The 25,229-nt window shown below is 42.3% G+C and overlaps 1 protein-coding gene across 2 annotated transcripts; it reads left to right on the forward strand.

The window, feature by feature from the left end:
- The first annotated feature begins 73 nt into the window (after window positions 1-73).
- On the forward strand, window positions 74-24,775 carry DERL1 (derlin 1). Of its 2 annotated transcripts, XM_010991000.3 has the most exons (8): window positions 74-458; window positions 9,710-9,821; window positions 14,146-14,210; window positions 15,274-15,300; window positions 15,851-15,946; window positions 17,446-17,498; window positions 18,952-19,062; window positions 22,532-24,775. In XM_010991000.3, exons 1-8 carry the CDS (start codon window positions 306-308, stop codon window positions 22,668-22,670), a joined length of 756 nt encoding a protein of 251 aa, XP_010989302.1. In that variant the 5' UTR covers window positions 74-305; the 3' UTR covers window positions 22,671-24,775. The 2 variants fall into 2 exon arrangements, with proteins under 2 accessions (XP_010989302.1, XP_031295427.1); XM_031439567.2 differs by lacking the exons at window positions 74-458; window positions 9,710-9,821 and adding an exon at window positions 11,331-13,382.
- Window positions 24,776-25,229: the final 454 nt, after the last annotated feature.

Genomic DNA, 25,229 nt, shown 5'->3' on the forward strand with positions numbered 1-25,229 from the left:
CCCCCCACCACCCCGCCCCCGAACCAACCAGCTTCCGCCCAGTGGTAAAAACGGTGCTCACCCTTTAAGCGGCGGGACTTCTGGTGAACGTCGTCTGCCGCCGCCGGAAGGGGAAGTTTCGCCTTCGAACGCTCCCTCGCTCGTCCGAATTCGGTGGCGCCACGTCCGTCGGTCTCCGCCTTTTGCACCCCGACTGGGGCGGCTTCCAACCCGACACCTTCCCCTCGCCGAGCGGGCCGCGTCGAGAGGGAGCCGGGACGGGGCGTCGAGAGGCTTTGCAGATCCCGGCGACCGAAGAGAGGAAGATGTCGGACATCGGGGACTGGTTCAGGAGCATCCCGGCCATCACGCGCTATTGGTTCGCCGCCACCGTCGCGGTGCCCTTGGTCGGCAAACTCAGCCTTATCAGCCCGGCCTATTTCTTCCTCTGGCCCGAAGCCTTCCTCTATCGCTTCCAGGTACTAGTCGCCGACGGGGGAATGGGGACTACAGGCCCCAGGTAGCCCCGCAGCGGCGGAACGCTGACCCGCAGGTTACGGACGCGCGGTGCTTGGTGGGATTTGTAGTGCGGCGGCTCCAGCGGTTCGGGGCGGGGTCCTGGTGGTCTCGGGGATGGGCACCGGCTTCGGTAGCAGGAGACGTGGAGGGGGACACTAGGGTTTGGCCCGGTGGGAAGGGAGTGATTTCGCCCCTCTATTAAGATTGTGCTCCCCGCCCTCTTTACTCAGAGAAGGCGGCAGTGGGAAAGTAAGTCTAACAGTTGTCAGTCTGTTGGACGCCAGTGATTTAGCAACCTGTGGCCGTCTGGAGCAGTTGCCCTCTGACCTCCCTCTGCCACCCACGTGGATGACATGTGGACGTCGACTTGCTCAACATCCAGCTGAGTTCTGTTTATGTTAATAAGGTTTCTTCCCAGCAGGAGTGATTTGAAATCAAGGGTGCAATGAGTGAGTTTATTTGTGTGGCCCCCAGGCCATGATCTAGTATCTGAATTTATGAAGTGAGTAGAGAGTAAATTGCTCCAGAAATGGAAGGCCTTGTTATTTTTTTAAACATGAAGAAAGCAGTTCAGAGTAACGTTCCTTGCAAGAGAACATTTATTTCCTGGAAGTTATCTTTATTCACTGGATTCTGTGATTCAAATCATTAATTAGTGGCAGGTCAGATACTAAGATCTGACACTAATTTCAACACATTATTTGAACTGTGGTTAACATTCTTGTCTTCCCTCTCTTTACTGACTATATCTTCGCCTCCTTTGCTGGTTCCTCATATTCCTGACCTTTAAATATTGTGATGTGCCCTAGGACCTCTTCTTCATATTCTCCCCAGCTGTAGCTTCATGGCTTTAAACACTTTGTATAAACTGAAGATTCACAAATACAAATACACAAATTTTCAGTCCAGACCTGTTTCACTTCCAGACTTGTACATCCAACTGTCTACTTGAAATTACCACTTAGATGACTAATAGACATCTCAGACTTAATGTGTCCAAAACAATACCCTTTTCCCTAGAAGTAAATAGCAACTCCATTATTACAGGAGCTCAAGCTAAGAGTCATGGAGTCATCTTTGACTTCTCACATTCTACAGGCTGTTACCAGATTCTGCTTTATTTAGATATATATCTAGAATACAGTTTCTTTTCATTCTCCATTGCAAGCCATGATCTTACTGGCCTTGTTCCTTTCAATCTTTTCTCTAGACAGCTAGAGTGATTCTTTTAAAACATAAATCATGTTGTTGTCAGTCCTCTGTCCAGAACCTTTTAATGTCTTCTCAACTCGGTGAATAAAGCCCAAGTCCTTTCAGTGGTCTGCAAGGCCCTCTACTGCCTCTCTGACCTCCTCTCAATTACTGTTCTCCACTCTCCAGTATATTAGGCTGCACATTGGCATCCTTGCTGTTTCTTTAGCATCTAACTTCATCCCTCCTCAGGGCCTTTGCACATGTTGTTTCTCTGCTTGAGGAAGATAACCATGGTTTACCTCCTTATCTCCTTCAAGTCGGCCCAAATGCCACCCTGCTGGCAAGACCTTATCTGACTTCCCTACATAAAGTAGTTCCCCTTCTTCACTCTGTCTCCCTTACCCTTAACTTTTCTTGCTACATATCACCCCTTGATGTTTGTTAGTCAGTTTCCCTTTAGAGAATAAGACTCCATGAGAGACCCTCGTCTTGTGTACTGCTGTTTCTGTTACCTAGAGCAGTGCCTGGCACACAGCAGGTGCTTATGTATTGATTGAGTACATGGAAGTAATTTGGTACTTGCCAGTGGTGAGCATTCAGGGTACAGTAGTGAATAAGGACAGAAAAAATCCCAGCTCCCACGAGGAAAACAAGAGTGAGGCATGTGATGGAGAGTGACTTTGCCAGAATGTTCCAGAAAGGCCTCAGAGAAGATATTTGGACTGAAATCTGAATGATGAGGAGCCAGCTATGGGAGGATCGGGCTGTGGGGACAGTCTTCCAGGACAAAAGAATAGTAAGTGAAAGGCTTACAGGCAGGAATCAGGAACAGAAGGTGGACTACATGGTTAGGACAGAGTCAGCTGTAGGGACGAGGATTGGTAGATGAGGACAGAGAACGAGCCGGGGTGAGTGCAGTAAAGTGAAGATGGAATGGTAGGCTGGGGCTAGATCGTATAGGGCTTTGTGGTTTGAACTTTATTTCGAAGGCCTTAGAAAGGCTTCAGAACCTTTTGAACAGAGGACTGAAAGATTGCCTTCACTACTCTGGAATGGACTTGTATGTGAATGGAGGAAAGGGAAGGCTTGGTGATGCAATCAGAGAGATGGTGCTTTGGACCAGGGTGGCTGTGAAGGAAGAAGTGGATAGATTTGGGGATCGGAGTGGACAGGGTTGCAGCTGAATGGGTATGAAGGGTGAATGGGTGAAAGATGCAGGACTCAAAGATGTCACTCTTTTCACAGGAGCAAAACTGAGTGGCTGGTGGAGGCTTTTTCTGAGACTGGGAATGTTTAGGGAGGCTTAGGTTTGGGGATGGGGGAGGGTATCCATCAAGAGTTGTATTTTGGCCATGTTAAGTCTCGAGATGCTTTTTAGGCATCTAAGTGGAGAAGTTAAGTAGGCAGTTGAATATTAGAATATGATCTGGGTATGCAGCCAGAATTGTATACTTTTCTGTTTGCTTTGGTGACATACTTGTTGAGGGAGTGAATGTTGTGCACTTTGTGCCTGGTGGCATGTTAGGTATTGCGCATGCATAAGGAGCAATGGTTGTAAATGATGGTCAAAACTGGCTCTTTGGCCCTCCTTGCAAATCTTGCTCACTTCTGTAGTTAGCTTAATAAAATAGTCTTTCTAATAGACTCCAGGTGTATAATGGTAAAAGTGATGAACTGATTAGAAAGGTCATCATTCATGTCACACCTTCTATAATTTTCCCATCTTCCTTGCATTGTTTCTTGGACTTGTTATTCTGACACTGGGGAGAAGCTGCTTTTGTCTTCCACAGCTGCTTGCCTGGGTACATTTCACTGGGCAAAATAACAGCACCCTCTGCACCTGTGTTGGCTTTTCTGTCTGTTAACTCATTCAGCTCCCACAATCATATGGAGATTAAATGTTACCTCAGTTGATAGACAACTGCTGTTTCAGTTTCTGTTTTGGTGAGTTCAAGACTGTTCTGAGCTCTCTTGTTTAACTCTTTTTGCATAATATCTACCAAAACACATAGTTTAGTGTTTAACAAAACTTTTTTTTACTTAAAATTTGTTTTTAAAGAATGAAAGTATAGAGATTTACAATCTTGTGTTAGTTTCTGGTATATAGCATAGTGATTCAGTTTTATATATATATTTATATATATATTCCTTTTCATATACTTTTTCGTTATAGGTTATTACAAGATACTGACTATACAATAGAACCTTGTTGTTAATCTATTTTATATATAGTAATTAGTATCTGCAAATCTCAAACTCCCATTTTATCCCTCCCCACCCCCTTTTCCCCCGGTAGCCGTAAGTTTGTTTTCTATGTCTGTGAGTCTGTTTCTCTTTTAATAAAATGTTGAACAAAACATTTTTGATTGCTTTCAAACCAGCCATAGCGAATTTTCCTTTTCTGTTCGAGTAGGAAGACCATGGGATTTCAAGTAGTTGAGTCATGGTCTCCAGGCCTGGCTCAGCCCCCAGACAAGCTATTTTTCCTTTCTGAGCCTCAGTTTCTTCACCTAAAAATACTGGTAATATAATAACATATTAACTCTGTTCTGAGAGTTAACTTTATTCCAACTCCATTGATTATAAGGTGCTCCATCAATTTAATACAGTTTTTTGGAAGAGGAAGAAAGTTATATATTATGTTAAATGAATACGTTGAGACACATCCTAATTTCAGAAATACAAAAACAAGTATCTTCAAATGGAGAAAGAATGTTATCTACTTCACACCTCTACCTTATAAAACACATAGAAAAATGTTTGTAAAGTGCCCAGTAAATAATCTATTAAAAATAGTGCCGATTTTTATTTATTAGCTGATAATAATTCCTGCCATTGCTGTCTTCTCTCCTTGGATGGTAATATTCTAATTTTAATTTGTAATTGAAGTTGAAAGGTAATGGCTTTATCCTACTTTTTGTCCTGTTAAAGGCATCCGGATTTGAAATGGGGAGATAAGAACTCTCAATTTCTCTGATTTGTTTCCAAGAATAATAAGAATTGGCACTGACCAGGACTGTGATTGGGCCCAGGGCTTGTATTTGCCAAGCCTCAGCTCGTGGTATCACATTTAGCCTGGTGACAGCAACCGTAGCAGATTGATTTGAGTGTGTTGGGGAGGAGAGACATGTAGACACATAACAGTCAGGGGGATGAACTTGGTCTGTGGGCTGAGCATAGAAGTAGCTTCAGGGTTTGGATTTAGAACTTTGCCAAGTTTTGGTGTGTACAGCTTTAGAATCCTTCCCATGCAGTCCTGTCCACACTAGATAGTTCTGCCGTGGTCTGTAGATAAGGTTGCCCATGAGCTCAGAGCTTTATTTTTAACTTTCTGTTGAGTTACAGTATACAAGCAGGAAAGTATATATATTATATATTTATAGCTTGTTGAATTTTCCAAAGCTGAATGCCAGTATGTAACAAGCACCCAGATCAAGACACAGAACATTGCCAGCACCCTCAAAACCTTCCTACTGCTCCCTTCTGGTCACTGTCCCCTGCAAAGGTATCTGCTATCTTGACTTTTAATACCATAGATTTTTGCCAATTTTTTTAACTTTCTGTAGTTGAAGTTAAACGGTATATATTCTTTTGTGTCGAGCCTCTTTTCAACAGTACGTTTGAGAGTCACCCACATTGTTGCATGTGGTTAGAGACGGCTCATCGTATATGTTGTTCCCTTGTGTGAGCAGACCACCACTTACCTGTTCTACTGGCAACGAGCCTTGTGGGTAGTTCTGGCTTTGACTGCTATGAATAGTGCTGCTGTGAACGTTCTGAAACGTGTCTTGGTGAACATAGGTGTGCATTTCTGTTGTGTGTATACCTAGGTGTGGAACTGATGGCTCCTAATAGCTCGTTTAAAGTCCTCAAATGAGACTGAGGACTCTCTAGTGTGTCCCCTCCCCGACCCCCAGGAGAACAGCCAGAGTTTGCTCACACCAGCATTTAGCACATGGTGCCCTTCCTTCTCACCAGCTTGATGACCCATGCAGACTTCCTTTAACTCCACATCAACCAATGCTTATGGTTTCAGAAAAATCTTTGTTTTTGATAGTCAGAAAAACCCTGCTCTAGGCTCTGGGTGCCATTTGCAATGATTTCAATAGCACATTGTTTGGGAGATTCTAGTGCAGGTGTGGTTGAACTAAACACTCAACAGAAGTTGTTGGACTAGCAGCTCACGAACCCTGTCTGATGCTTGTTTGAAGGCTTCCGTGCCAGGGAGCTCATGGGCTTCTTGCCCTTGTTAAGTGAGGAACTCCAGGCGGGTTACTTAAACTAATGAGGGCTTAGCTTTCCTCGTGAAAAAGCTGGGGTGATTATGGTTCCAGCCTTAGTATGCCGTGGGGTTAGAATGAGATGCTTTGCCTGCAAGTCCTAGGCTCTCTGCCCTGCCCCTGAATGCCTGTTAGGGATCAGTACAGGCTTTCTAGGGTCAAAAATGTTTCTTCATCACTCCCAGCCTGCAAATAAAGCCATTTCCTTATTGTGACTTCCTGTATCAGCTAGAGAGGAGGAAATTCAGTTGGGTACCTTCAATGGGGATTTCAGAAATATCTTACCCTGAATTCTTCTGAAGAGATGAGCTATCTTCTGGTGTTTTCACATTATAGTTTTAAAGTAATACGAAAATAATATGAAGTCCCTTAGATCAGTGAAAGCAAGTGTAATTCAAGGGTAAGCTTAATGAACTGGGAAAAGAAGTGAGGTATTTTGACAGACACTGATTTCCAAAGCACAGGTGCACACAGTGGCTAAAAATAGTTTCGTGTCATCAGTGTTAGTGAAAAATGTAGTCAGAAAAAAGCCGAGGTTTCTTTTCCAAAATCAGGCCTGGAGTAACTTAGAGGAATATAGGAGTAGTTTAAAATGTGAATTTATAAAAATCAGGTCAGCATATGACTCCTAAAAGAGTGTAATAATGGTACACCCATACAGTTTTTTTTTTAACAAAGCACCTTTTTAATATCTACATTCTTAACTCCAACCTTTTACACAGTCTGTGAGCGAAGGAAAAGGGGAGTCAAAGGACAAAGAGTTACTGCGTGAATGAAGACACAAGCTGAAAGATCCAGACTTTTCAAAGGCCCTAAGCTTCTTAAGAGCCAAGAAGGGCTTGCATGCTTCTGGTCTTTACCCCCAGTACCTTTCATAAGCAGGGAGAGTGAATTTGTGGGCGTACTCTCAGTTCATTTTAGGATTATACCGAATACAGTAGTACTGAAAACTTGTACTAATTTTATATTTCATAATGATGACATCACCTGTGAGAGGCATTGTAAAAATAGGGGCTTGATATTATAAACCCTGGAGTCAGGCTGTCTGGGACAGAACTCTAGCTCTACCACTTACTGGCTATTACTTAACCTTTCTCAACCTGTTTCCTCATCTATAAAATCTACCTCCTGAGTTAGGGCATGTCAGTGAGCATAATAGCACCCTATTTAATTCTTTTAAACATCAATTGGAATAGAGCAGGTACTGTCTATCACTCCTCTTTTTCAGATGGAAACTGAGGCTCAGGAGTGATAACTTATGAGCTCCGACTTAAAATCTATGTTTTCTCAAATTATTTCCAGTGATCTAATCAGACTTATACTATTTCTGTGATAAAATTGTGAATAAACCAAAATGAATTTTAACCTATTTTGTCTTACTGGTTTAATACAGGGTTGTTGGAAAGTAACTTTTTGGGTATGTAAAGGATGCATTTTCCTCCACAGGGACTTAAGCTCTGAGGGTTCCAGTCCTGTACTTGGAGAATGTGACTTGCCAGCTGTGTCTGGCCAAACCCCACAATCCAGGCCCTCAGTTCCAGCCACACCCAAGTTGTTAGCAATACCCATTCGTTTATTGTGCTTTAGAGTTTTGGGGGACTTTGTACTCATTTTCCCAAGACCAAACATCCCCTTCCTTGTGCCCACGCTTGCTTCTTTGAACAGACTCCCCATTATTGAGAACTCCTTGAGGTAGGGACCACATCTTTCATCCTCGTGCAGTAAGACACACAGCTCTCAAGCCACAAGCTAGTGTTACATTGGCATTTCCAGAAGTCTGGGGAGCCCGTCTCCTTCAACCACTGTTACTTAACATGCTGCTGGTGCTGTTAGCCAGTGAATTAGACAAGACTAAGTTACACTATTTTATTTACAGATAGAGTTATATACTTGAAAAGTGCAAGAGGCTCAGTTTTTAAATATTACAAACGACTAGATAATTCAGCTTTGGTGGTTGGGTGTAAAAAAAGAGATAGAAAGCAAAAGCTCTATAGAGAACTATATATAAAAGCTATGAAAGACCTGTCTAGCTGGAAATTATGTCATTATCACATTGAAACGATGAAGATGTTGGTTCTAATTCATTTAGAAATACGATACTGAGACTAGCCAAGAAAATTGTGACGAATGTGGAAGAAAAACAGGAAGGGGATTATTTGACTTTACCAGATAAGAAAACACATTGTAAAACTACAGATTAGAATAGCTTGGTATTGGTATCAGAATTCAATTCCAAACAGAATAGTCTAAAAGTAGACTTTAATATAAAAGGGAATAAGTATATAATAAACGTAGCTTTTCAGATCAATGGAGAAAAGAGGAGTCACTTTGTAAATAGGATTGGGAAAACTAGTGGCCATCTAGAAAAATAAGTTGAATCTCTTTCTCACTCTTCAGATGAACCCTGAGCCTGTTATGGTACAACTGTGAGCACTTTGATATTCTTGGAGTGGAGAAGTACTTGTCAATGTGATACGTGATGGATATATTTGCCTATATAAAATTAAATTTCTATATGCCAGAGTATGGCCAAAATACCACAAAAGCATAAGTCTAATAACAGAGCAGAAAATAATTGCAGCAATGAGAAAGGGCAGTTTCCATATTCTGTAAAGAAATGCAAGCCTAGCGGAAAAATGAAGGAAAATGCTAAAATTTTAAAAACATGATTGGTGAATGTGAAATATACTAAATTGTGAGGGTGTGGAAAGAAGACAGGCATTCATCTCCATTTTAGGAGGAAGTGTAAGTTAGTTAAACATTTTTGTAGGCATTGGGTAATATTTGCCAAAATTAAATGCAAATATTTGATCTAACACATTGAGTCACAGGAATTTATCCTATGTGTAAGTACATAAAGAGGATACTCAAGAATATTCATTCATCTTTTGTAACCATTTAAATGAACTTTGGACATCCACGTGAAAGGAATATTACGAAGCCGATGAGAAATGTCAGGGGAATGAAACAAGGTATAGAACAGTGCAATGTAAGGCAGGATGAAAAGGGAAGACTTGATAGTAACACATACTATTATTTCTCAGAAAATACAGGAAGTGGATCCATTCTTGCTAGAAAGGGAGCTGGGAGACTAAGGGTCAGGACGGAGGCCTCCTTCTCATTGTAGACCTTTCTGTAATTTTTGGGCAGGGAAGGGAATATTACTTACTTTTAAGTTGTGGATCCACATTGCCTAAATTGGTTTGAGTTGAATAAAAAGTTCCTATTTTACTTCTGCCTTTTGAATATGACAGTTTTTGACAAGGTTTGTCATCCCACTGTATTCTTTTCCTACATAGATTACTGTACTGTTGGAAATTGACTTTGTAATTCATTTTCTTGTTTTTATTGAAGTATAGTTGATTTACAGTGTTTCCGGTGTACAGCAAAGTGGTTCAGTTGTACTATAATTCATTTTTGATAAGTGTAACTGTAAACCTGATCCCAGTAAAGATTAACCATATACTTCTTTAGTATTGATTTTTTTTCCACTTGTTTTGAAATATTTATTGCTTATTTTATGATGCCATCTTATTTCTTTGCCTTGCAGACTGATGTGATTGTAACCGATAGGAACTTTTCTTCCATTGTTTTTTTGAATTATATTGGTGGTGTCCCTTTGGTAGCTCTTATCACTGAGAAGAATGTTTTGCAAGGGTTAATTTCATTTAGTTAAAAGAAGAAAGAAAAACCGAGCTTAAAGAAACTAACAGCTGTGTTTATTTTGATCTGGACAGATCTGGAGGCCAATCACTGCCACCTTTTATTTCCCTGTGGGTCCAGGAACTGGATTTCTTTATTTGGTCAATTTATATTTCTTATATCAGTACTCTACACGACTCGAAACAGGTACGTTGTTTTAAGTATTGTTTCTGTGTATCTACTAATCTGTATATTTACTTACTGGAGGAATTTAGAGGGCACTTAGTGTATATAAATAAATGGCATAAGGATGTAAATGCTCAGGAATTAAAAACTGTGCCAAAACTCTGCTAGGCACTTCCCTGGCTTTTAATCCTCATAATATCATTGTGAGGTTAAGGAGCAGGGTCACCATTTTATTGGTGAGACTCTTGCCCATATCCTGTGTGGCTGGGCTGTGTGCCTCTCAATTTTCCCTCTCTCTATTTCAGACACACAACAGTCACTGTTTTTTAAAGCACAATTAGTCTGAAGTGTATATAGCTCCTAAATTAGGGTTGAGAACCACTCCTTTATGCAATTAGAAGCCTAGATTTAGTCTCTGTAATGGAAACACTCAACTTTATAGCTGGGATTTAAGAATGCGGCAGTGTATCAGCTATGAATACCTATATGATGTCATGGATAAGCTATAAAATTCTTCCCTTAAAACTTTCTTATTGAATTGCTACTTATTTCCTATAGTACCTTATATGCTCTTCTGAATTACTTATACTGAGAAGCAAGAAATCGATATACTGCTATATCAAAGTGTGAATATAATTTGGTTAAGCCTGAATGATTTTGAAAAGGTTGGCTGACTCCAGGGACTGTAAACTTGATGGCTCGTAGCTCAGGATAGAAAATTCTGAACTACCCTTAAATCTTAAGTCAGTGCTCATACGTTTGAGAATTGTGAATCATCTCACAACTACAGGGCTATAGAAGGGTGGGCATTTGGTGCCGAATACCATTTTTCCTTAAATTGGCATTTGCTATTAAGATACTTCTCAAAAAACAGAGATCACTGTGTTAATACAGAGTGTTGGTTGATAGACTATTACTTCTGGAAGGGACCTAGCCCATGCCCTTTGTTTTCTAGAGGAAGAACAGGAGATTCAAGGAAGTCGAGTGACTTGGCTGAGGTAAAACTGATAGCCAGGACTCTGACCTCTGTGTCAGGGGCTGGATCTTCAAATCTACCAGAGTATATGATTTTCATTCTCCTTTGCTGACTTGCTTAACATTCTCCCCCTCTGATGTGATTGAATTGAGGGTTAAGTTGTTGGAGAAACTTTTTTTATATGTATTAGTAGCAAACTCTAGATTACGTGTGGGAGATCATGACCAGGTAAACATTTTATTATGGGAAATTTTCAAACAAATACAAAAGTAGAGAGAAATATTAATGAACCTCTTTTTTCCTTTTCCTTTTTAATTGAGATAAAACTCACCTAACATAAAATTTATCATTTTAATCCTTGTTAATTCAGTGTAAGTTGTATAATTCAGTGGTCTTCAGTATATTCACAGTGTTATACAACCATCACCGCTGTCTTTAATTCCAGACATTTTCATCATCCACAAAAACCCAAAGCAACAGCCTCCATCCCGCCTCCCCCTCCTCCCAGTCCCTGGCAACCACTCGTCTACTTTCTGTGTGTATGGATTCGCCTGTTTGGGACATTTTATATGTCCTTTTGTGACTGGCCTCTTTTACTTAGCATAATGTTTTCAAGGTTCATTGGTGTTGTAGCATGTGACAGTCTGCACTCCTTTTAATCATCATTCACCTTTAACAGTTATCTATTTGACAGCCAGTCTTTTCTGGGGGGGAGGGAAGTTACTTTGTTTTGTTTATTTATCTATTTATTTATTTTTAGAGGAGGTACCGGGGATTGAACCCAGGACCTCGTACATACTAAGCATGTGCTCTTCCACTTGAGCTCTACCCTCCCCCTATAGCCAGTCTTATTTGATCTGTGTCTATGGCTGTCTCCCTTACTCCTGATTATTTGAAGCCACATGACAGATAGGATACATTTCATCATCCATAAATACTTCATTATTTACCTCTGAAATATAAGGACAAAAAAAAATCATATTACTGCCTAAAGCACAATAATTTCATGACTACTTTTTACTTGTAAAATTGTTTTCTTCTGGTTACTGAAGTTCCTTGAACCCATTTACCCATCTCTACGACCTAGTCAGGCACTACAGCTAATGGGTAACATTATTCTACCTGAGTAACAATGAAGGTGAATCTGTGGGATTGTTCTGTCTCTCATTTTCTTTAATTCTTAGGAGTTGCCCCCTATTTACTATTTTATAGTCACAGAATATTTTGAAATGCTGGAGCTGAGAGACATTTTTAAAACAGCTTTATTGATACGTAATTTATATTCTGTACAGTTCCACCCATTTAAAGTTTACAGTTCAATGGATATTCACAGAGTTGTGCAATCATGACTATAATCAATTTGGAACATTTCATCACTGTAGCCATTCCCCAGTTCTGTTCAATCCCAACCTCCTGCCACCCCCATCTGTGTTCTGCCTCTTTAGATTAGATTTACCTATTCTGGACATTTCTTATACACGGAATCATACACTATGTGGTCTTTTGTGTGTGGCTTCTTTCACTTAGCATATTGTTTTCAAAGTTCTTCCATGTGGTGTGTATGTAGTACAACTTCGTTCCTTTTTATTGCCAAATAAGATTCCATTGTATGGATTTACCACATTTTGTTGATCATCAGTTGGACGTTTGACCTGTTTTCTTTTTTTTGCTGAATGAATAGTGCTACTATGAACATTCATGTAGAGAGGGACTTTTGAGATCTTTCCATGTAACCCTCTTATTTCACAGACAACAGTGGTCTGGAGGGGTGGCGACATGCCCCAGAGGTCACAAAGCCATTTGAGAAACCCAGCTAGGACTGGAGCCCAGTTTACTGACGCCCCAGTCTGCTCTCCACCATAGAGCCTCAGGATAACATTTCAACCAAATACTCACCACCTGCATATTTTCCCACTTGGCTATTTTAAGTCTGTAGCAGTGTTGGCTTATTTATAAGGATTCTGATGTGAACTGGAAGACTGCAATTTGAGACCAGTTAATTTGTAAATTCCCGGTTGCAAGCTTGCCAAATAATATAGTACTGTAGTTTACATAATTACAGTATTTTAAGGACTCAATCTAAAGAGTCCTTAGAAATCACAAAGCCAAAGCCACATCAAAAGAAGCACAAGTATTATTGAAATTCAGATATTTTGTTAGACTCTCAGCTCTGATACATCATAGTGATCCCCTTCCATTCAGTATCCTTAGTACTATGGCTAAAGTGTGCCTTTGAGGGTCTTGGGGCAGAGAGAGGGGAGGAGGAATAAGGAAAGGAGGAGAGACTTTTGCTGGAAACCTGTTTTCTTTTAGATAGATTTTCTTTTCTGCCTTTCTGATACTTACTAGGATTATTTTTAAAAAATGAACTATACGCCCTGTGTTTGTGATGGGGTTTGGAGGGGAGGGAAAGTAACTGAGACAGGGGGACCATACATCATTTGTATCTTTTCTCTGCCCCTCTTCTAGTCTTCCTGCTGGAGGCTTGAGGGTCATCCTTAGAAGGAAGAGCTGGGTTGATAATTATCTGCCCTCGAATAAGACGGAGTCCAGCATATGGTGTAGCGACAAGAACACTGAACTAGTAATGAGACTTCCCTCTGCTTGTAAGCAGCCATGTGACTTTGGTCCTATAGCTTTGTTTCCTCATCTGTCAAAAGGGGGTGTAGGTCTTTCCATTGTCCCTCACAGGTGTAGTAGGAGTCAGAGTCAAGGCTATGGAAAGATTTGGCTGTTCCCTCCATCACTGTTTTCCTTTGTGAGAATGTGAGCTTCAGGAAGATGGAGATGGAATCTTCTCTATAAGTCCAGCGGCAGACAAATGGTTGTGTGTGTGTGTGCGTGCGCTCGCGTGTGTGCGTGTCTCCAATAATAACAATAGTAAGCATCTCCCAGCAGAGCCATGTGGAGCAGACACAAAGGTAGACAAAACACACGTGACTGGTCCCCTGACAGGGTTCATGGTCCAGTGCAGGGAGTAGGGATGCCCAGGTAATCCCAGATGAGCCACCAGCTCCTCTCGTGGTGAGCACCGTGAAGGAGAGGCCAGTGGGCTGTGAGGGGCTCCAGGGGTTGGGGTCTCAGTAGCTGTGGACCTGACTGTCCTCCCTTTGGGGTCTCTGAGCTCGTGGTGGTCAAGCATTTTACATACTGGAATTCAGATTAGCCATGAGACTCAGGTGACTTTAGTTCAGGGCTTTATTGCGGACATGGTTTTAGATATTTTTCCCTTTTCTCTTACCTCAGAGGAGTGGTTTTAAGATATTCTTATTTTTGCTTTCTCTCTAATTTTTTGAAGTATTTCTCAACACAGCAGTTCCTTTGTTCTGAAATTCTGAACTGTGACATTTGGCTTATTTTTGTTTCCAGGAGCTTTCGATGGGAGGCCGGCAGACTATTTATTCATGCTCCTCTTTAACTGGATCTGCATCGTGGTATCCTTCAGTCTGTTATTTTGGGTCAGAAATAACCAGTTGGTTTTTTTTTCCCCAGATTTGGGGAAATAGACAGTAATCTGTAACATTTTCATATGATAGTGTTTGCATCTTTGTTTACTGTAGTTAATAATTAAGAATTGTTAAAACTTCTTTTCAAAAGTGGTAATAAATCACAGGGCCCCTGCGTAACGCATTCTCTTCCCATTGCCTTTGTGGGATTTTTCCACATTTGGTTGAATTTTATTACTGTTCCTCATCTTGTTCCCAGTTCTCTGTGTTCTCGTGTGTGACAGCTTGTTAAGCACAGCACAGAGAGATTCCGTGCCATGAGACAGCTTTTGAAAGCCTCGGTCCTTATCAGAAAATTAATTTAAAGCCAGCAGCCTTTTCTGACTTTATTGCTGTCTTTGTCTCAAGGTCCTAAACTGTAATTCAGTCCCTCTGGAAGTACCCGGCTCAGGGGGAAGGGCAGAGCATGTCTCTCTGCTTGCTGTGCATCGACCGCAGTTGCCAGCAGGCTTCCGGCCGTGGACCTCTGCAGAGCAGCAGAAGGGGCTTGGTGGCTCACGCCCTGTGCACAGTGGGTGAGCTCAAAATTGTTTGGGACTTAGCTTCCATTCAAACTTGGCCGAGAGCCAGAAAAATGTGACAGTTCGAATGCCCTTTCCCCTCCTTTAGGAAAGAAAATAAATTGTTTTGGACTTCACCCATACTGTGGACCCCTGAATGTGAGGAGAAGCATTATTTGTTTCAGAGGGCACAGGCACCTCCTCCATCTTGCCATTGAAAGAGAAATGCTCAGATGCAGTGGCAAGGTACCGAGGGCACGGGTGACCGGATGGGTCATATGCCAAAGCAGTTAATTCCTACCGTTTCCTTGTCATCAAGTAGTCTCCTGGCATCTTCATAATGAAGAATATTAGACACCCTTGTGTTCTGGGATGTTTTAAGCAACCTGAACTGTAGAAAAATGTTTTCCTTCAAAAAACTGGAATGAAACAAACTTTTACTAGGGGCAGAATGCTTTATTCGTATCTGATCTTTAACTTTACAAACCAAGATAACTGGCTTAGCGATGGATATGCAGGTAAGTGTCCCTTGAAACCATTTGCCCTATTATATGTTTCATATTGACTATTAATGGCCTTTGACAGATGTTAAAATTGCAGTAACTACGTGGCTAGTTCGTACGGCATTTTGACGATCTTACGTGAGTTATGTGAATCATTACTTTTCTTGCTCATTTCTGGCTTCTTTATTATGTTTGAATGTTGAGAATGATGGTTATCCAGTATTTTCTATGCAGGTATGTGGATATGTATTTTTTAAAATCGAGAGTATACACTGAGTTTTATTGCCTGCTTTTTTTTAAGTAATGGAGAATACCCTGGTATTTCTGAATCCACTCAAAATACTGTGTTGTCTTTTATTAGAGGATTTTAAAGTGTGCATGGCAGAATTAATTAAGTAAAAGGACCAATTTTTAATTCTGATGAGTTGAATTTTTTTCTGCTTTTTGAGTAACTATGTGAGAATTTATTTGGAGGAGAGAGGTTAAAAAAAAAAGTAAATTCACGCTAAGCCTCTGTTTCAAATGCCTCTTGAGCCTCATCTTTACGTGTTGACTTCTTTTGCAGTTGCTGATGATCCCTTTGATCATGTCAGTACTTTATGTCTGGGCCCAGCTGAACAGAGACATGATTGTATCATTTTGGTTTGGAACACGATTTAAGGTACTTTAACCTAGTTGGCAAAATTTCCTTTTCATTTGTCTTTGCACGAGTCCCTCCCTTCAGCCCAGAGATGTACTTTCTGACATGTCCAGAAGAGGTCACTGCAGAGCAGTATACCATAGGCCAGCCCCTTGTCTGTCCTCTGTCACCCTGTCTTTCTTTAGTCAACCCAGAATCCTTTGCTGACCATTACTTCTCACCCCCTCTGGACCTCAGGCCCCTCAGGCTTGTGTCCCTGAGTGATCTCATGTATGTGTGTGTGGTAGAGGGAGGGAGGGAAGGATACTCATGTAGAACCCTCTCTTCAAATCTGTTCTTATCTCTCCCTGTTGTGTATTTTACACTTTAGCGAACAGCAGGTTGTTTTTCGCCCCCATACACTTCCCTTTGTGCCTTCTCTCACAGTTTCCCACCTGTAGCATCTTTTGATTTTCTTCCTTACGTAAATTCTACTCGTTCTTAATTTGAGTTGGAACTGAACATAGTTCCTGCCTCTCCTGCCTGGAATGAGTCCAGCTTCTGCAATACTTTGTGTTCCTCTTTATAGTACTTACCATGTTCTGCCTTCAAGTCTCTGACGTATAACCCTTTCTTTACTGGTTTGTGATGTTTTTGCAACTCCCTTAGTTCTTAGTATGGTATCTTGAATCTGATAAGGGGGGTTGACCTGAACTAAATAGGCTGCCAGATATTTCTCCAGCAAAGACAGGTTTATTTGGGATCTGTGGAATATTACATTTTGGGGTCTGCAACCCTGGTGAGCCACATGCGGGTCCCCACATGCCCAGGGAAGGAGAGCGCTTTTCTAGAGAAAGGAAAAGGAAGTTAGGAGGGCGATGGTAAACAAAGCTTTTCATTGGCTCAGTCCTTGCAAGGAAAGAAGTTTGTCTTCCTGTCGGGCTCTGCGGTTGGAATGGGGCGTACGAGCTCCCCCTTCTGGTCTCCTAGTGCTCCTTAACTGAGGTCCCTGTTGATTAATTTTTCACAGGGGATCAAATGTTGAATTCATCTGGAGAGCTGTCTTATTTGGGGAGTATTAGTTCAAGATATCGATGTGTAATGTGATCAAAATTCACAGTAATTTTGTGAGATATGTAAAAGGAGAACCTAACAGAAAGGGGCATTTTGTAGTTTATTGGTAGCAATTTGCTGGCTGGAGTCTTAGTAAATCTATTATGGACTGTTTTTATTAGTGTTCATAGGATGCTCATTGACTTTCTAAAGCTGTTAATATTAATTCAGCAGGGCATGTATTGCATCTGAAACCTATGGGCAAGGTCCTCTTGTCTCCAGTTACTAATATAGGGATAAGTACAATTTTAGGTGGGAAGTTTCAAGTGCAACAGGAATGACGCTAGATTGATCTAAGGAATTTTTGCAGTGACTTTCCGAAGGGTTTATAAAAGCCCTTGTCAGTATGTCCTTACCCATCCTAGCCCCCAGCAGCTGTATCCTCTTTAGGCGTAGTTTTTCACGTGTGTGTGTATATTCTTTTCTAGGCCTGTTATTTACCTTGGGTTATTCTTGGATTCAACTATATCATCGGAGGCTCGTAAGTCATATTAGATTTATTTAATTGCAAACTAATCCTTGGAAGACATCTATTATTATTCATCTTCCTTCGTCTAATCTTTATAAAATGTGGAAGAATCTCAGTGTTGATGTTTGCAGCCTTATACTTTTGAATTAATTTCATTTTGATGTAATTGATTAAAATTGCAAGGCTTTAAGCACATTAGCACTGAATGTTGTTGTTAGTTTACTGTTATAGTATGCTTCCATATAAGTGTTTTTGAATACTGATTTCTGGATTCACCATCCAGATTGAGCAAGGAAACCTAATTTGTGTCTGAGTCGACTGCTCTGTGCATAAAATTACGATTTTATTCTTAAAGGCTTTTTTAGAATGCCTTGGAAACTGCTCACCAGTCACAGAAATGCACACATTCTCAACTGGGAAGTAGTTTTGTCAGTGGTTCGATAGTACAGAAGTTTTGGCCAAATGGGATCAAATATCGAGTCTGGAATTAGACTCGAGACTCTGGAAAACCTTGAGTGCCTCTGTTCAAGAAGGAGGATTTTCAAGATGCAACTGTTCTCAGAACTCCTTGTTTCTTACACTGCAAAATACTTTTAATGTTTTTAAATAGATTTTAATAGTCCTAGTTCTTGCTATGCCTGTGACGTCTTTGCTCTGTGTGGCCCTGACTTCTCCTGCACGTCTGTAGAGGAAGGACGTTACTCGAGCAGACAGACTCTGCTTAGAGCAGAGCAGCTTCTGGGCTTGGTGCAACTGCCCACCGCCCAGAAGGGCAGTGTGCGGGAGTCACTGGAGATGTTGGATTGTCCTAACAGGAATCAGGCTGCAGGCAAAGACAGAGAAGTTTAGGTCGCAGTAAGGGTGGGTCTGTAAAACCTCCAGGTGGCCTGTATGTCAGCCGTGGGAAAACTGAAGAAGGGCGGGGCTTCCTTTAGGACTGCAAGGTGAAGGTCAGCTTTCCGAAGTGATCGCGGGGCTGTCTTATAGTCGGGCACACGAGGCGAAGGAGAAGTGATCAGGGCTCCGGGAACAGGGGCAGACATGTAGCGTCCCTGCTTTCCTTGCTCCCTTGCTTGTCTTGCTTGCTTTCCAGTTTGCCACGTTTTATGGTATTCATGACTGAAAGCATTCAGAAGCTTGCTCGGCGACTTCCCCTAACTCTTGAGACAGGAAGTAGCAGAAACAGTATTTCGAGGATGGGCGGGGGCTTGAAAGAGATGTCAGCGGAGCAGCTGACCTTGAAGAGCACAGACCCGCTGGTCCAGCAGGACCGATTTCCCTTCTCACTCAGAATGCATTTGCCACTCAGACGATACAGGGGCTCATTGTCGAGCTGTCACAGACGCCCAGGGACCAGAAACAGGCTGCCACCACGGCTTCTTCCCTGTGCTGGTAGTGAAAACTCACTGAGCCTCACTTTGCTGCTTGAATGTTTTTAGACTCATTTGGCTCTCTGTTTTTGCAGGGTCATCAATGAGCTAATTGGAAATCTTGTTGGACATCTTTATTTCTTCCTCATGTTCAGATACCCGATGGACTTGGGAGGAAGGAATTTTCTATCCACACCTCAGTTTTTGTAAGTGTTTCTTCCCCATCTCATTTGATAATCATTTTACTGCCCGTGTCCCTCTGCATCCTGGTGAAAACTCCTGGAGGGGTGGGATTTCCCTCTCTGTCTGATGGAGAAATGTGACTCAACAAGTGGCTTGCCCTGGTCGCAGTCACAGGAAGCCAGGTCTCCTGCGGCCCTCATAGTTGGGGGCCCCTGAGCCTGGATTCAGTGGGCGGGGCACCTGTGTGTGGCCCCTGTGTGTGCAGCTGGGGCCAGGGTAACAGAATTAGCAGTTTTCCCAAGATTTTGGCAGAGGAAGGGGATAAGGGGGTAGGCAGGCTCATTGGTTAGCAATTTAAACTTTTTTATATTCAGTATCATAGGCTAGAATAGTTAAAGGGCTTCTCAGTGTTAACATGGGAGACTGGGGTTTGTACAGTCCTGCCCCAGGAGGGTGTGCTTGGTGGATTTACTACAGTGAGGGGGCCAAGGGCACAGCTTAGGTTTTGAGGCTGGTTTTGAGGTTGACTTGACTTGGAACCCCATTCTCTGCATTTACCAGTTTTGATATTGGGAAAGTGACCTGATAAAACGTCTAGGCTTCAGTCTGCATGTCTGTGATGTGGAGGAGGCCCTGTCTCACTCACTGGCCTGCGGGGCTAGGCCGGCACCACAGTGTTGGGCTCTCAGCAGAGACATGCTCTTGGCCTTGCTCCTGCAGTGTGTGTGTGTGTGTGGGGGGGGGGGGGGTTGCCGAGCCTGAAGAGATGCTGACACACTGAAGCATGTAAGTGTGTGACCATTCTGTCAGAGAAGCAAAAGGCTGTTGAAGGAGGACCAGTGAAATCACCATCTGGGTGTCACAGCCGGGCTGACAATCACGCCTAATCTCCAGTGGAGCATATGCAATAATGGCTTGTGTTTCAAAGCTTGGAAAAAAAAAAAAAGCAAAAAAACAATTTTCACATCTTGCTCGATTTTAATGGTTTGCAGTTTATCACTCTTCCAAGGGGTCGGTGAGGGAAGTACAACCTGAGTAGGCACCCCTCTCCCCCTACACCCCACTTTTATAGGTTAGAGGAAGGTTTTGGAAAGACTTTTATTATGAAATGTACAAACAGAAGTACAGCATTTTTTTTTTCCCATTAAGAGCATAAAAAGAAACTTGTTTCTCTTCTGAGCCTTGAATTGCCTTCAGGCTAGAAAAAAACAAATGACCAATCTGCTTTCTAATTATCAGAGGATACAGTAACAGCAGGTTTGGATTTTTGATCTAGGTTTATCAAGTTGAATGGCAGATGCATCAATTAAAAAAAATACTTGTTGCTTCGGGGGGCAGCCAACAGTTATTTTACCTTAAATGGCCATATTCTGACTTTAATGGCTTGGAGAGATTGCTCAATTGTGGGAAACAAAGTGCGTGAGGTTCTAGTGCAAAGTCCACAGCACACTGGAGCCCGCCTTCCACTTAAGCTTTCTCTGTTGGTAGAAGCCCTTCTGTGAAATTTTGCATAAAGATCAGATGACAAAGTGTAGCTCCTTGCAAAAACAGTAACTGCTCTGAAATTACCATAAATCTTTGTTGATTATGTATAATTGGGTATCTTTTTATACTAATTACTTGCATTTAATTTCACTATCTGTTTAAGCCGTGGAGATGGCTTCCATATTGTCTCATAGTCAGAAGCAAAGCGTGACAGCCCTGGAGTTGCCTTTTTTAAGTCTTCTGATTTATTATATACTTCGGAGGAACGTTATTGTGCCAGAACGTCATGAATGTTGAGAAATCAGCGCTTGGAAATACATGTTGGTTTAATGATAAAACTGTATTTGTTTGAAAGGGAAGATGTGAGTTACAGAATTGTAAGCTCTATCACTATTCTGCATTCTGTTTAGAAGAGTAGACAAATCCTCTTCTCTTCTGTGCTCAGCGATTTTTCTGTTTAAAAGGTGTTTATTGTCTTTTTGGGGAGGGAGTGTGCAGCTCACAGGGGTGACGTAGACACACGAGGACTCCAGTCACTGACTGCTGTCACCTGAGTCTTGCTCTTTGTGTCCCTGCGGAAGTATGAGGTGCAGGAAGTGGTGCAGGGTACAGGCCCCAGAGCCCGGCTGCTTGGGTTTGAATCCTGCCCGTCTCTTTAGAAGAGCTTGACTCAATTTTGCCTCAGTTTTCCTGTTTATAAAATGGGGTAATGGTCGTGCCTCCCTCATCGGGCTGTTGTGCAGACGAGACGCATTTGTAAACATGCAGCGCCTGGTGTAAGGGAAACCCTTTGTGATACAGTTGAGCTCTGCAGGCTTTTTGCTGCAGGCCAGTCGCCTGTCGTGGTTTGCTCTTAGTATGAGGGGTTTAAACAGGGGTATCAGATTGTGATCTCTGCATTCAAGCAAAATCTTAAACATCAGGATCTGATAAATAGAATAGGTTAAAATACATTCTCAATTTACTGATAGTCAGGGAAGGGAAATAGTTGGAGAAACTCTTGAGAACTTAGAGATCTGGGTTTAGGTATTCTTAGCTGTTCTGTGACTTTTTTTTTTAATCATTTTTTTTGTTTTTTTCGGGGAGGGGAGGTAATTAGTTTTTTTTAAAATTTATTTGTAGTGGCAGTACTAGGGAATGAACCCAGGAAGGACCTTGTGCATGCTAGGCTCACACTGTACCACTGACCTATATACCCTCTCCTCTGTTCTGTGACTCTTAATTTATTCATTTGTAAGATGAGAAGTCAGCTCACCTTTTGGGGCCTCAGCTTTCCCACCGTCTATGAGATGGAACGAATGCAGTTGGAGGGCAGACTATGAATAAGCTTTAAAACATGCCCAAACTCCAAGACATAAAGTCACCATTTCTAGTGTCCCTTGATGGGCACTGAAGAACCCAGTTGCATCGCGGAGGGCGGTGCTCAAACACTCTGGCTGTGTATTTGTCCTTTGGAACTGAATTTATTTTGCATCCTTTAAGCCAATTCAGTCCATATTTACATAAACAAAAATGCTATATAGATGCTTTTTGTTGTTGTTGTTGGGCTTGTGGGTGTAATATTTCTCTTTCCAAACTGTTCTGCATGAATTGCTTTTATAATAAAAAAAAAGAGTGTGAAGTTAGCTTGAAAGCTTAATAAATGGAAAAAAACATAAAAAGTGAGTCCCCTCTGTGGTCAAGCACTGAGCTAAGTGCTGGAAAGGCAGAATTGGGGGGGGGGGTAGAGCTCAGTGGTGGAGCGCATGCTGAGCACACACGCGGTCCTGGGCTCAATCCCCAGTACCGCCCTTAAAAATAAATAAATTGCAGTGCAAAATTATTAGAAAGGAAAAAAAAAGGCAGAGTTAAATAAGACATCGTCCTCAGCCTTTCCATGGCCACGGACTAATATAATTGGGAGGTGACATGCCGGGTTAGCACCAGGAAAGGGAGAAGGGATGGATAACTGCGTGGAAGTGACTCTGTGGTCTTCTCTCCCTTTGTTCCTTCCCGTCTCTGCTCCAGGTACCGCTGGCTGCCCAGCAGGAGAGGAGGGGTGTCAGGGTTCGGCGTGCCCCCTGCTAGCATGAGGCGAGCCGCCGATCAGAACGGTGGAGGCGGGAGACACAACTGGGGACAGGGCTTTCGACTTGGGGACCAGTGAAGGAGTGGCCTCTGGCCTGCCCACCAGCCTCTCCACTCAGATGAAGTTTTCTCCCAGTGCTGGGTGACCCTATCACCGAGTTCAGCTAACGCTGTTGGACCTGACCCACACTGAATGTAGTCTTTCAGTACAAGACAACAATTTTTTTAAAACCTGAAGAAAAAAAAATATAAGTGTTCCTCAAGTTTCATGATTCTCATTCAAGTCCTTACTGCTAAGAAGAACAAATATCAACTGTGTAAACTGCAGAACTGACCGTCTTCTCTGGTGTCTTCTCTTCCTTTTCCAGCTGAGTAATGGGCTTCGGCAGGTGCCGCTCTGCTGGCACCAAGCTGGGCATCTGGGGTTGGGTCACCAAACCCTTGTCAAAGGGACTCTGACCTCTTTCTTGTGCACACACCTCCCTCCTACTTTTCCCCACCCCCACATTCTCAGCCAGAGGGATTGCCCATAAAACAATTCTGCCTTTGACAAGCTCTTTTTATTTATTGACTTTTGCCAAGGCTTGGCCACGAAGAACCCGCTCACACCATCTTCCAGCGGCAGAACGGTAACCATAGGGGAGAAGGCGGAGCGCAGAGGAAGAGCCTTCTCAGCTTTTGGAGTTGCTGTGACCTGATAGCACTTGCCACCATTTGCCACCTCTTCAGCTGTTTAGATAGGAAGGGAAAAAAAAGCACTGCTGAGGCAGTGAGGACCAGATTGATATTATGAAGCCTGAGGATTGTTGCTGGGCATGTTTTTGTCTTAGTGATCAAAAATGTAGTGGAGCTGCATCTTACACAGGGGCTGGGCTTAAACCATGGTGGGTCTGATCCCTTAGTGTCTCGTGTCAGGCATACTGGCTCTGTGTGTACCCAGAGTAGTAGATTTGTATTGTGCTAGTAAGTTCCAAATCACATTGGCCCCAGGGAGAAGCTCTCTTTGAGAGGCACCTGGGCGTTGATTCTACTTCATGCTCATTCTGGATATATGTTTACTACGTGGAGTGGAGGGGAGAACCTTAAACCCTATTTAAGTTGTCATTTTATTGCAAACTGAGTGCCCCCAGCAGTGTCTATGTGCTTGAGTTAGTTGTGGGGAAGGTGCAGCTCCTCTGTATGTAGATTTAATTTTAGGAGCTATTATAAGCACATCTAAGTGAATTTGAGGTTGCAATGGCTTTAGAAGCATCTTGTGTTTGAGGGTCTTTTTTATTTTGAGTCATCAAGGTACATCAGACCAGCCTCAGTACGCGCAACTCTTTTTTTATAGGTGGACTTCTTCCATCAGAGCTAGGCTTGTCACCAAATAGTTTTTTGAAGGCTGCAATGCTTCCCACGGTTTCTGATTCTATGTTTATATTCTGACAGCAGACTGCTAGGAGCAGTGTTGAGTGGCCACCATGTTAGTCAACTAGAAAAGGCTTTGAACATTTTGACCAGGAGTTCTGTGCAGGAAGCACTGTGCGCTAACAGTGTGACTCTGCCCCACGCCGAAGCAGGGTTGTGTGTGATACTAGGAAGTAGGGATTTGAAAAGAGCTCCTCACATCTGAAGTGTGTGTGTGTGTGCGTGCTTGTTCATATTTAATTTATATGATAAAATAGGAGGTGTGGAGAATCTGAACGCTCACTGTCACATGTTCTGCTGTTGACCTGTGGCCCCAATAAAATTCACTTGTAAAATTTTAGAAGCCCTTCTTCCTGTTACGTCGCAGTTGCAGGCACCGTGCTGGAGAGGAGGCGCATGTCTGTAAGAAGATTCTCATGGTAAGTGAGCTCGGCGTTCTTAGACGCCCTCTTAGCAACTCAACTGCCTGAGAGCAGTCATCGTTCTAAAGGTTACAAGTGTTCTGTAGAATGCTTCAGTTCCAGGCGAGATGTTCATTAAATTCTTAAACACATTTAGGAAGCTGATAATTTTATTAATTTTGTCTGGATTACCTACCTTTTGGGAATAATTTTAGCTAAGCAAGCTATTTGAGATTTGATTTGGCAAGGCGAGATGTGACAGCAAGTTCTCTCTATGAATGCAAAAAAATTCCTTATTTTGTATAGAGAAATCCCCTTTTTGTAATTAATCCTTTTTATTGGTAAAAATTGTAAATTAAAATGTACAACTTGATGGTTGTCTGTCTTAAGTGTCCGTATCCCTACTCCGCTGCCTTTTTTAGCTATGATGTCATTTCTGTAGCCAGTTGTCTCTTGGGCACTGAGGGAGTGTCCAGTGTGTGTTACTATTAGAGTGAGACAGCAGCGAACGTTTTTGTACCTACTTCTGTTCACGTGTTGGAAAATATCTGTAGGATTCATTTGTGGAAGCGGGGTTTCTGGGTTTTCATTACAGTGAAGCAAGATGCTTCAGCACATTGGGTTAAGGGTTATATCTGATTGTAATATGCTTTATAGCATTTCCGTGGCCTCCATCCATGGCTCTGAGTCCTGGCGCCCTCCAGAATTAGGAGGAAATCATCCCCTTTCTGTAAAAGAACCCACCGACCATGGAAGGCAGATGCCATGACATTCCTCCACCATCCAAGTCTACCCCAGGCCTGAGGCAGGTCCTCATCCTTCACCAC

Source organism: Camelus dromedarius, chromosome 20 (assembly GCF_036321535.1).
Source record: "Camelus dromedarius isolate mCamDro1 chromosome 20, mCamDro1.pat, whole genome shotgun sequence".
Classification (NCBI taxonomy): domain Eukaryota; kingdom Metazoa; phylum Chordata; class Mammalia; order Artiodactyla; family Camelidae; genus Camelus; species Camelus dromedarius.

Excerpts from the sequence above, each read along its gene's own strand:
- DERL1 (XM_010991000.3), top strand. The coding sequence starts at position 306 with ATGTCGGACATCGGGGACTGGTTCAGGAGCATCCCGGCCATCACGCGC. Across the intron at positions 9,822-14,145 it reads CTCTACACGACTCGAAACAG|GAGCTTTCGATGGGAGGCCG; the intron begins GTACGTTGTTTT and ends TTTTGTTTCCAG. Across the intron at positions 19,063-22,531 it reads CTATCCACACCTCAGTTTTT|GTACCGCTGGCTGCCCAGCA; the intron begins GTAAGTGTTTCT and ends TCTCTGCTCCAG.